The 13,322-nt window shown below is 41.2% G+C and overlaps 1 protein-coding gene across 2 annotated transcripts in view; it reads left to right on the forward strand.

The window, feature by feature from the left end:
* ELP2 (elongator acetyltransferase complex subunit 2) overlaps positions 1-13,322 on the forward strand; it is a 111,477-nt gene that overhangs the window by 47,015 nt on the left and 51,140 nt on the right. For both annotated transcript variants that reach the window (XM_018565261.1, XM_018565260.1), the window contains one exon: positions 2,815-2,915. In XM_018565261.1, the coding sequence (XP_018420763.1) occupies positions 2,815-2,915 (101 nt within the window). The remainder of the gene's footprint in view (positions 1-2,814; positions 2,916-13,322) is intronic.

The raw sequence follows: 13,322 nt of genomic DNA on the forward strand, positions 1-13,322 counted from the left end.
AAGCTGTTCCTGTTTCTGGAGAACCCTGTGGAAGACTCTTTGATCCATTCCTGGTGCCCACCTGAAGTGACTTTGATCAACTGGTTTCTCTGGCCCTCACCTGCTACTAGCGTTCTGGGTTCCATGAATACTTGAGGCCTAGCCCCTTTCCCGGAGTCTTACCACCATGCGGTTGCAACATATATGATTTTAGATGTGGAGGGTGGTGTGTGTACAGTCCTGCTGTATCTAATGACCTCCAGCTAACCCTACCAATGGCAGCTGGGCAGCACACCTGCTGACATTTGCATCATGGTGTCCCCTTTCCCTAGATTCTATGTTGCCATAAAAGTCCTCTTTAGCTCACATGGTTGTGGCTGATTCTCTGCCCTCTCGGCTGAGTATTTTAGTACAGTCATGCAAGATTACCCAGTTATTCCCTGACTCTGACCACTGAGGCCACAATCTTACTCCCATGCCTTCCTCTGCAGATTCTTTATTTGATTTGGCCTTGGTGGCTTCGGAGCCATGTAGAGATTCTTTCTGAGCAGTCTCTTATTACTCCCAAATTTATTCGAGCTCCTATTTATGTGGTGTGCGCCACTCTGAAACTTGAGGGTCAGCCTGTTGGTTATACTAGTGCTATTTCCGGTCTTGGGTCCTCTAAAACTCCTAAAGCTACATAAACTTTCTCATTTGCACCCACTTTTCCAGATGTTCCTATATGGAGAATGGAGAAGATTTTTATACAAAAGTGGTTTACTCCCACTGTGGATTTGGCAGTGTCCTACATTAACAGTGCACTTTCTACTCCATTAGACAATATGCCTTTCTTTAAAGTGTATTTCCACTTTTGCAGCCAAATTGAGATAACACCTACTTTATTTTACTAACTAAATGCTGCTTACATTTTACTTGCTTTTTCTGTAAACTGAATCCTACTCTGGAGATGTTTACCATAACCATGGCTGTACAGTGCTGGGAGATCTCATTATCAGTTGTAAACTAGATTTAAACGCTGTCCGTAACAAATTGCTAAAGATCTCGGGGCATTGTGTATAATTTGAGTGCGAGCTTATTGTGTCCCTGGTCTTTTTATGGGGGCAGTCAGTTTGTTGTCACTTTGAAATTGTTGAGAGAACCTTGCAGTCTGCCCAAAGGCCTGCCCCAGACAAATATCTAAAAGGTAAGAAATATATTATTAAAAATGGTCAAAATCTCTTGTTATATGAGCAAATGGCTGTAGCTTTAATTTTCAGCTGTGATGGTTTGCTTTCCATCCCATCTCTCTCACGGGTCTCATGTCAGCACACATGCATAGGGCATGGGCTGGACTGTGTAAGATGTGTTTGTTCTCTTTAGCCTAACCCTTGATTCTATTATGAAGGGCTCCTTGTGTCAAGAGCACCCATCTTCCTCAGAGAAAGAAACCTAAGAAGTAGACTGCAAAGTCTTCCCCCTGAGTCGCAGTCCACCTGCAAGGCCCGCACCCCAACTCTGCCAAATCTTAACACAAACCTTCCTTGGCATGAAGTTGTGCCTCCACTTTCCAGAGTGGGGGGGACATTTGTTATGCTTTGCGGATGCTTGGTTCAGGAGATGGTATCCCAGAGCTACAAACTGGAGTTTTATTCCCGTCCTCCTCAGTTTCACTCACTTCAGCCTTCCCGTGTCATAGCACAGATTAGCAGATACTTGATCTACTTGACCAAGGCGTCACAGCCCCAGTTCTTGTGGCCATTTTTAAGAATTTTACTCTAACCTATCCATTGCTCCTAAACTGAACGGAGGCATCCACCCCAGGTCTTCATTCAAGCCCGGAAATTCTGCATGTAATTCATCAGGTCTGTCATTGCCTCCCTTCATCGGGTAGACTTTCTGGCTTCTGTGGGGATTAAAGGATGCTATGGGGCCTCTTCAATACCAGTTCAGCAGGCAGTGCTGGTGATTAGTCCCCTGCCCTTTCCCCGCCCTTTTTTGGGCACAGCTTCCAGAGTTCAATTCTTCTATAAATTCTTAATTTAGTTGTGAAGGTCAGTGTATGCAAATACTATATAGGCACTGTAGAAGCAAGCTTGTGGTGCTAGATGTTTTTCAGGAAAAATAAGTATCAGTTGCTACAGCATAGTTTAACATGGTTGACCTTGAAGTTGTAATATTCATATTATTGTACAAGAATCACAATATAGCTGTAAACATGATTGCCGCAGAATACAGTATGAATACATGGGTATATAATTTAAAGTGGACTTAGCAGTTTGAACATAACTGATTTGTTATAATATAAAGCAAGAGTATAATTTTTCTTAAAAACTGTACAGTTATAACTAAAAAGCAGTAATTCATCTCTCGTCATCTGATGGTCCCTAGGTTTGAAAGGTGCAGTCTGGAAGAGTGTTGTCACCAGCCTACTCCTCAATCTCCCCTTTCCCAGTTTTCATTTTGGATATTATAACAATGTAAGAGCTCTTGCAGGGAGCTGAACTGTATGAGATTTGTTTGTATTCACAGCCAAAAAAAACTAGTTGAAGACATTTTGTTAGGTGAAGCACTGTTCTTTTGAGAGGTAATGAGAACCTGCAGGTGCTACACTAAAAAACATATTTGACATGAATGCATTTAGCATACAAATATATACAGTGATGCCAGTCTTTAAAATGTATGTCAAAAAGAAGATTCTAGAGGTTGCATTGGTTTTTGTAAGTTGTATGTACTAATGCAGGAACAACTGACATATGAACAAATTGTGTTTTTTAAATATTTTCTGCATTTTTAAATTGTTTTATGATGTGTACTGTAATAGTTTGATTAGTAATGTTGTGCACTGTCCTCCAGATGGCAGCATAGTACAACCGATGAGCCTGTTGTCAGCATCGATGGATAAAACCATGATCCTCTGGGAACCAGACGAGGAGTCTGGAGTATGGCTAGAACAGGTTTGTAGTATACATTAATTTTTATTTTGTAATAACTTTTACCGTGTACCATGAAATTTTTGGTGATGGAGTGCTATATCCTTAAATTCAATTAATGCTCATTTAAAATTGTTGTTGATGATCTTTTCATGGATATTTGATATTGTTTATTTAATTCATTGTTTGTTATGATGGGTAGCTAAGAATAATACGAGTCAGTGGATAGTTTGGCAAGGTACACAGTGCAAATGATGTCTTGAGCTGTGTTTACACAGGAAGCTTTTCTGTGCTCCTGTAACACAAATCTGTTGGATCTGTCTAGTACAGGCAGACATTTCTCGCACTGCTGAATATGGCTTAAATTAGCTTTTGAAAGCATGCCTCCTGTATGCATGGTTGCTTCTGAACGCATTTCAATGCAAGTAAATAGAATGCGGTTAAAATTAAACCTTAATCAGCAGCACCCTAAAAGGTCTGTTCTTGTGCCATGAGAGCATACAAAAATGCCTGTTTATATAAATTCCTACAGTCCACAATTAAAGTGTTTCTAGACCCAAGGATGCAAATGTAATACTGTATATTGGATTTTACTAGACCTTAGTGGTGGCTGTGTTTTTTTTTTTTCCAGGTTTTTATCCTTTTATTGTAACACGGGATGCTGACAAAAAGAAACTTTGTCCTGGAGTGACAGTGCTTACTCACCGCACATTATCTAGGAGCATTGTTGTCACGCTAGACTGTGCTCCTGATTTTCACTAGAAACACTACACCCTCTATATCTCTATTGCATAGGGAAAAGGGAAAGCTGCAAAGCAAGAGGATTTCCTGGCAAGATCAACCGATATTGTTCTGCATTTAGAGAAAATGTATTTAGCATAAAAAAAGAAAAGGAATGCAGCCTTTAGGGCTGGAAAGTTGCAATATATAAAAATGTTTTTGTTCATTAGTTATAGAAAATGAGCACGGATCTGTCAGCTAGTTTTAAAGCCACAGCACTCATCATGTGTAGAGACAATCAACTGCATTTATCATTGTTCAGTAATAAACTTTAACGAGTACCTTTTTTACCAGCCAGGATAGTTTTCTCACCAATTATTGCCTGTGTTTCCAGTTTATAAACAAAGCAAATCTTTAATGAAAAAAAAATCAGGGGTTGCCATTGCTGACCTTCTGAAAATTAGTTGCCTGGCTGCTATGCCGACCCTCTGGCTTCATTGCTTTGAGTCACTGACCTGAAAAACAAGTATGTAGATCAGGAAATTCGCAATTAATCCATAGCTACCAATTTGTTTTGGGTTAGAGATTCAAAGTGAGAGGGTTGTTATAGTAGCCAAATATTGTGCATTTTCAGAGTATTTAGCGATTACAACCCTTGTTGTTTCTCAAGAAATGTGTTCTAAACATAGCAATACACAGCAGTCAGATTAGTATTATGTACTTTAAGTGTGTGAATGGTACCTAATGTATAAAATGGAGGAGGATTTTTTTCTACTGCTCTTTTAAGAATAAATAACTTTTTTTCTAATTGCGTAAACCTGCCCCTAACAAATTAAACTAGTAAAAACCAAAGGCGCAGAGCTCCAGATACACTATATTGCCAAAAGTATTGGGACGCCTGCCTATACAAGCACATTAACTTTTATGGCATCCCATTCTTAGTCCTTAGGGTTCAATATTGAGTTGGCCCACCCTTTGCAGCTATAACAGCTTCAACTCTTCTGGGAAGGTTGACCACAAGGTTTAGGAATGTGTTTATGGGAATGTTTGACCATTCTTCCAGAAGCGCATTTGTTAAGTCAGGTACTGATGTTGGATGAGAAGGCCTGGCTCGCAGTCTCCACTCTAATTCATCCCAAAGGTATTCTATCGATTGAGGTCAGGACTCTGTGCAGGCCAGTCAAGTTCCTCCACCCCAAACTCGCCCACCCCAAACTCGCTCATCCATGTCTTTATGGACCTTGCTTTGTGCACTGGTGTGCAGTCATGTTGGAACAGGAAGGGGCCATCTCCAAATTGTTCCTACAAAGTTGGGAGCATGAAATTGTCCAAAATGTCTTGGTATGCTGATGCCCCAAGAGTTCCCTTCACTAGAACTAAGGGGCCAAGCCCAACCCCTGAAAAACAACCCCACACCATAATCCCCCCTCCACCAAACTTTACACTTGGCACAATGCAGTCAGGCAAGTACCATTCTCCTGGAAACCGCCAAACCCAGACACGTCTATCGGATTGCCAGACAGAGAAGCGTGATTCATTACTCCAGAGAACACGTACCCACTTTTCTAGAGTTCAGTGGCGGCATGCTTTACACCAGTGCTTCCGACGCTTTGCATTGCACTTGATGATGTAAGGCTTGCAGCTGATCGGCCATGGAAACCCATTCACCTTCACTAGAACTAAGGGGCCAAGCCCAACCCCTGAAAAACAACCCCACACCATAATCCCCCCTCCACCAAACTTTACACTTGGCACAATGCAGTCAGGCAAGTACCATTCTCCTGGAAACCGCCAAACCCAGACACGTCTATCGGATTGCCAGACAGAGAAGCGTGATTCATTACTCCAGAGAACACGTACCCACTTTTCTAGAGTTCAGTGGCGGCATGCTTTACACCAGTGCTTCCGACGCTTTGCATTGCACTTGATGATGTAAGGCTTGCAGCTGATCGGCCATGGAAACCCATTCCATGAGCTCTCTACGCACTGCTGTGCCAACCTGAAGGCCACACAAAGTTTGGAGGTCTGTAGCTAATGACTCTGCAGACAGTTGGCGACTTCTGCGGACATTGCGCTTCAGCATGCGCTAACCCCGCTTTGTCATTTTCTGTGGCCTACCACTTTGTGGCTGAGTGCTGTTTGTTCCAAGTTGCTTTCTTTGTTGTAATACTGTATCACTAACCGTTGACCGTAGAATATTTAGTAGCAAGGAAATGTCAGGGAACACCTGAATCCAAGGATTTGGAGGGGTGTCCCAATACTTTTGGCAATATAGTGTATACTTTTGGCAATATAGTGCAGGAGCACCAGAAGCCAGGGCATGTAACTAAAGCCAAAACGTTTTAATTCTGGATAGTATTTGGGAGGGCTTTTTTTTTTTTTTGTCATTTTTGTTTTTGCCAATTTTCTAATTTATTTCTTGTACCTTATCCGCAACAAGAAGTGCGATGAAATCCCTCCGAAATTAGGGAAATCCCTGTTGTCAACAGTGCTAGTGACCCATTGGAAGATTTCCCCTCCTTCCTATTCTGGTAACTAACAATTTGGGATTTTCTTTTGCTTTCACTTTTGATGAAGTTACCAGGTCAAATAGTGAGGGTTAGCCTCCTTAATGGGGGCACAGACAGCTGTGAAAACCTGACGTGTTTAAATGCCTCCCCACTCTATCCAAAACTAAAAAGGTTTTGGCTGTAGTTTGACTTTAACCTCCATGTCTGTTGTTCTGTGAGGTTAACCAGTAAATTGTTTAACCTATAGCAGTGGTGGCGAACCTATACCTCTATGGCACGTGGGGCCCTCTCTGCTGGCACGCGGGTTCAGTTTCGAATTAATATAGGGGCCACCCCAGACAATTCGTCTGACTACCGGTCACAATCGGGCAGCAGTGGCCTCTAAACAGGCATATTAGATGGTCGCTTGCTCCTTGCTATGACTCAGAGAGGCCCCATCGAGAAGCCATCTAATATGCTTTTTTACAGGCCGCCGCTGCCTGATTGTGACGAGTCTGGATCGCATACCGAGGCAATCCAGGACGGTCGGACCTATTTTAATTACAGACCCGCAGCTGCCCTCTGGGTACTGCAGATGCCGGAGAGACCCGCACAGCCCCCTGAAAGTTGCACAACCCCCCTGAGAGCCTGTACAGGCCCCCTTTAACCTCTGTAATTGGTATACTGCATTGCTGTATATTGTATTGTTGGGATATGTAGTCCTCCTATAGTTGGTGGTTTTCTGCATTGCTTTATAATGTAGGGATTTGTAGTCCTCTATAGTTGGCGGTATTCTGCATTGTTATATAATGTGTTGATCAGATTCGTTTTATCTACAGGTTAGAGTCAGTGCAGAACTACCAGGGTCACAGTGGTCGCAACTGCATAGGGCCCTGATGCTCCCCCACTGACTCCAAGCTGTAGAGATACTGTTCCCTTGCAGACATACTCTGTCTTTCAGTAAAGAGGAGGCTTCTGGGTAACCACATTTTTTACTAGGCAGCTAATGAGACATATCCACGGTCTGTCTGTGTACATTATGGAGTCCGAACTACTAATGTCCATTAGCTTGTGAGGTGAAGCATTTAATTGCATTAGTGTTAACCCAGTCATTGCCAAGGGGGTTTATAATGCACTATTTAGCCATTCATCTGTTTCCTACTGTGAAATATACTGTCAATTAGAAACGGCTCGGTGCCCACGAGATCAAATACTGATGAAGTATGAAAGCCATATAATAAAAACCCCAAACTGAAGCCATGAGGTGTTTGTATATCATAAATTATGTCATGTCATTGCATGGTGCTAGGTGTAAAAAACTACCTCTGAAGGACCAATGACCAATAATGGTTGTCCTTGCCACAAGGACCCATGACGGAATAATCCTGTCATTAGACTTTAAGGGTGCTTCCATCATGCACTCCAGATCGTGGGGTTAATGCTGTTGCTGGCTGCCTCGGCGCCTGATTATATATATATATAATGGAAATTGCGCACACACAGCAAAAATTGCTTTGGTCCTTAATTGAAAGACAAGCATCTGAAGCATAGCCCTTAAGGTAATTAAAACACTGCATTGACTATTATATCTACATAGTCTGTTAAGTTTCGTGATTGTTGCTGCTAATGTGAACTGATGTCCACACGATGTGACGTCAGATAGGAGACATGCTACCCCCTTGAAAACGTCCTGAGGGAAGAACCACGTCGGGCGGGCCTATCTGACGTCATAACGTCACGGAGATTGCGGAAGTGAGCACGGAGGCTCACGAGATACCGGCCGTTTTATTCGCAAATGTGAGTTTTTATATATGTTTTTATTAATAAACGTTTAGAAACATACGTCACCATTAGGAGTTCCTCTTGATTTTTTAATATATGGGAAACATCACTCGGTAAACACCTGGAGAAAATGCTAAGAGAAATCTGACCCAAATACCTGCTTCAGGCTGTCTGCAAAGCTTTAAAAAAGATTTGTATGCGGTGAGTGTGCACTGCCTAGGGTTTTTTTCGTAAGCACGCTATATAACGAATTGGAGGACGATTACCAATCCTTCAAAAGCATTTGTCATTAATTGCACTCATCACTATATGAGTTTGGACTTTGATTCCTGATTCTAAACCTTCACCAGTAGTTCACGGTTTAAAGGAGAACTATGAGGTGAGTGCTTTTCACTCACCTCATAGTTCTAGCCGACCTGTGACAATGAGACTGTCACAGGTCGGCTCAGTAGATCGGGAGGTGAGCAAACACATACCGGGTTTGCTCGCCTCTCGATCCGGTCACGGCTCTCTGCCGTGACAGGGGGAGGGGCTGGATTCCCCTCTCCCCACTCCGATCTGCCAGCGCTGACTGGCGGAACGGACGTGGGAGGGGGCGGGTACAGCTGGCTCTGTCCCTAGATAGGCAGAGCCAGCTGTCACTCACGCAGCTGTGTGCATCCCGTCATCTAAATCGGGATCCGTTCCGGCTGCGGCGTCTCAGTATACCGCGAGCTGTAGCTCGCAATATACTGAGCTTAGGGTAACGGGAGGACGCTAGTTTGTGTCCTCCCGTTACCCTAAGGAGAACTATGGGGAAAAACACTGACCCCATAGTTCTCCTTTTAAGTATTTAGAGGTCTGTGTATTCAGACGGGGGTCGCACTACCGCAATCACTTGTGTATGGTTGCGGTACACCTTTTTCAATTTTGTACTGTCATTTTTGGTTCATATTGTTACTACAATTGTGATAGACCATATGGTCTCTCTTTTTTATGATTATTAATTATTTTTTATTTCTTCACAATAAGAATTTGTGTTTATTCACATTTCCTGATTAAGGACTTTTTTGGTCACAGATAGAAGTTTGCATTGTTTACAGCACATGGAAGTGTTAATTTATTTACTTACAAGAACTGTACTGGATTTAGCGCCGCAAAATCTCTATTCAGGTGATATTTATGCAGTCTTTACTCATTGTGGTTTGGTGATGTGTAGTCTTAGTTTTTGGCTAACAGGAGTGGAACCCGATATGCATACCTCCCAACTTTCTGAGATGAGAAAGAGGGACACCTTTTAGCACAATGTATTTAGGCAATGGACACACTCCTGCCACACCCAAAGTTATGTTATATGTTAAGAATTTATATGCCAACAATGATTGGTGATGCCCTGAATTGTTGTTTTCCAACATTGTTTCCTTTTATACAAGCTTTTCAAAATAGCTAACTGGATAATTAAGATGAAGGTTTTAGTGCAGAACAACACTTTTGGTAGGTAAATAGTAAATTTTAATAGATACCTGTATATCAGACCAAAAGAGGGACAACTGAGGAGGAAAGAGGGACAGAGAGATTGGGTTTCAAAAGAGTGACTGTTCTTACAAAGGAGGAAAAGTTGTAAGGTATGCCGTATGATCTCTTGGTGTTGTAGGCAAATTTCTTTAAGGTTAGATTTGTTGCTGAAAAACATGATTAATCAGGCTATTGTTAATTCCCTTTTAGCATGAGCATATCTAGCTGTTCTCTTCTGACATTTCTTGTTGCCCTGATTGTTTTTGCTGGCAGATCTGCATCTTAGAAGTTTTTCCTCCATTCTCGGTAATTTCTAGATGCTGTAGTAAATGAAAATCTTGGATATCGGGAGTTTTTGAAAGGTTTTTGAAAGGTTTCAGCTATCACCTCTGTCACGTTAATTAATTCCCTGTTCCAAGTCGCATAAACAGAACCCGCCAGGACTCACAATACCTAGACCTTGTAATAAAATTAGTATTTATATTCACTTCTCTGGTGGCATGTGCCTCCTAAATCCCCTCTGTTCCAGTGCTGCAACCTCGGTCCAGTTTTTTTGGGCATTTATCACTGCTGGGATTTTTGGGTGCATGTGTCCCACACCACTCTGTGACTCTTTTCCCTGACCTCCAATTCACTGCTGTCTTGTGTGCCTAAAAAACCTTTAGTTCAGCAATACACAACTGAGAAAGGCTGACACCAATCCTTGCCTACAGTGATCACAGTCGAAGACAGGAACCCACTGCAAAAATGATCTTGTTCATGAACTAGCACATATTTTTGCTATTATAAAAAGATCTAACATGAATAGAAGACCACCATCTACATGGCTGAGGAAGACCTAAGAATGTGTGCAGAGGTTTTTGCAACTGAGTCTCTGTAAGAGATCTAAGAAACCATTTGATGGATGACATTTTCAGTATAGACCAAAACCTGCAGTATCATGTCTGGGTATACTGGTAGTTTTAGTGTTGTTTTTCATCCTGGTTTGAATTATACAGTGCTTGGTTCTTTTTTGGTGCATGACAATCCTTCTGGTGCAATGAAGTAGATCTGGGAATTTTATTTCAAGGATAAAACACTAACCCATCAATAAAGAATGTGTCCCTAAGGGTGCAACACTTAATTCTTCCAGTCTGCTGCCTGGTTGAATATATTGTGCAGTCATGTCTGAGCAAACATACAAGGACAGTTGTTTAATTTCTGTTGGACTCAATTTCCATTTGCTTGCAGGCTATCTGTTGTGAAAGTGGGAGACCAAGGGAAACTAGGCAGAATTGCTGTGTGGTGTATACTGATACAGCTTTGTGCATGTGTTTATCCACTCAAAACCTTTTTTCGCGAGAGTACTGAAAGCTGTGTTTTTAACTATCCTGGAAGCAATGCTTTTTTTGTGACGTGCAACTGAATTGAAAAAAAATAGAGTTCTGTAAAGAATAGAAATAAACTGTCTATCAGACTTTAAATAATCTTAGTCAGTCTTAAAGCGCTGTGGGCAGTCTAATTTAACATAACCAACCATTTATGTATTTCACTGCATTGTCAGATTGCGCTTGAGGTTTTTGTCTATATTCACTACTACTGTAACTCATTTTCATCAGAAGTAGAAAGAAGCATGGATGGTATAGTTCATGAAGTGTTTGCCATATTCCAATGCTGCTTATTTTTGATATACTTGTCTCAATTCCTGGCTACATTGCAGCCATTAGTAAGTACTTTATAAGAACTTCTGGGTAGTGACTTGGACAACTTCTGACTTGGATAGTTTTCTGCCTTGGTTTTGGTTCTTATAGGGCCTAGACATTGCACCGGCTGAGTATGTAAAAAAGGAGTGAATGCAGATGTGTTCAGGGATTTTCAGAAAAGTAGCTTGCATGAATATGGTCAAAGAAATGACTTAAAATCTGTCAAACTTGTCTCACTTATAGTATATACACTGCTCAAAAAAATTAAAGGAACACTTTTTTTTAATCAGAGTATAGTATCAAGTCAATTAAACTCCTGGGATATTGATCAGGTCAGTTAAGTAGCAGAGGGGGTTGTTAATCAGTTTCAGCTGCTTTTGGTTAATGAAATTAACAGGTGCACTAGATGGTCAACAATGAGACGACCTCCAAAACAGGAATGGTTTTACAGGTGGAGGCCAGTGACATTTATTTCCCTACTCATCTTTTTTGACTGTTTTTCACTAGTTTTGCATTTGGCTAGAGTCACTGGTAGCATGAGGCGATACCAGGACCCTATAGAGGTTGCACAGGCATGCCAACTCCTCCAGGATGGCACATCAATACGTACCATTGCCAGAAGGAGGAACAGGATGAGCACTGCCAACAACGTAGAGAAAACCTTTTTTTCCCCAGAAATTTTTGGTACTTTTTTTTTATTATATAGTAAAAAAATAAACACCCCAGTGGTGATTACCATCAAAAGAAAGTTCTATCTGCCCCCTAAAAATGGTGTTAAATTAATTTCCGTACATTATTGCATGACTGAAAAAATTTCAAAGTACTGCTGCGCTGAATACTGAAAAATGACCTGGCCAGGAAGGGGGTTTAACACCCCTGACATCAAGTGGTTAAGCTGAGCCAAGTTATATCGAGACAGTTGTTCCTAATTTTTAAAGACTCCTTAGTGACTGTGGAGGTACCAACTGATTGGCATAAAGCAACTATTGTACTGATATTCATAAATGGTTTAAGATGTGTACCTGGGAATTACAACCTGGTCAGCCTAACATCCATAGTATTTAAATTATTTGAGGGAATGATAAAGCACTGTATTCAAGAATTTGCCTTTGGTCATGATATCATAAGTGACAACCACCAAGGGTTAATGAAAGGCCATTCTTGTCCAACCAACATATTAGCGTTCTATGAGTGGCAACCTGGATGGATGAAAGCCAGTGGACGTTGTGTACCTAGATTTTGCAAAAGCATTTGATACAGTTTTGCATAAATACTTAATATACAAGCTACAGTCTTTGGTTATTGATGTAATGGTGTGGGCGTGGTTTGAGAACTGGCTACTGGAATGTGTCCAGTGAGTTTTAATAAATGGCTTGCTTTCTAAGTGGTTGTTAGTTGGGAATAGTGTGCCCCAGAGTTCTGTCTTAGGGCCAATGCTGTTCCACCTGTTTATTAACGATATTGGGGTGCATATTAATAGCCATATTTCAGTGTTTGCAGACCATACCACAATTTGTAGTGTGATAAACTTGACAAAAGTCATAGCAATATTACAGGAATACCTGGAGAAAAAAGGTTAGAGGGCAACTACATGGAAGATGAGGTTTAATGTATAGAAATGTAAAGATATGCATTTATGTGTTAAAAATATGCATGCAAGTTGTTCTTTAATGGGAGCTCCACTGAGGGAATCAGAGGTGGAAAAACATTTGGAGGTCCTAGCCGACAGCCAACTTAGTAACTGCTTGCAATGCCAGGCTGCAGAAATTATGGCACGCAGAGTATTATCATGCATAAAAAAAGGGTATGTACTCTAGAGACAAATAATTATGCCCCTTTACAAAACACTGGTTTGGACTCATCTTGAACATGGGCAAGGGTAACAAAATTAATAAAGAGGTTAGAGGGCCAAACCTTTGAGAAAAGATTGCAAACATTAAACTTGTTCACTTTGGAAAAAAGAAGATTAAGAGGAGATATGATAGTAATGTACACATTTGTAAATGGTGATAGTAGAATCAGTAATAAACTGTTTACTGTTAGTTCAATCAAGAAGACAAGGCCACCGCCTGAAATTGGAAGAAAAGGGGTTTACTCTTATATACAAAGCAGATTATTTACTGTAAGAGCAGTAAGTTGTTGAACTTCCTTCTACAGGCAGTGGTTTCAGCTAGTAGCCATGACTCATTCAAGAACCTTTTAGATGCCTTCCTTGGAGAGCACAATATACAGGGATACAGGTAAGTCTAGACACACACACACAC

This window comes from Nanorana parkeri, unplaced genomic scaffold (genome assembly GCF_000935625.1).
Source record: "Nanorana parkeri isolate BGI_ZX_2015 unplaced genomic scaffold, ASM93562v1 scaffold825, whole genome shotgun sequence".
NCBI classification, from domain to species: domain Eukaryota; kingdom Metazoa; phylum Chordata; class Amphibia; order Anura; family Dicroglossidae; genus Nanorana; species Nanorana parkeri.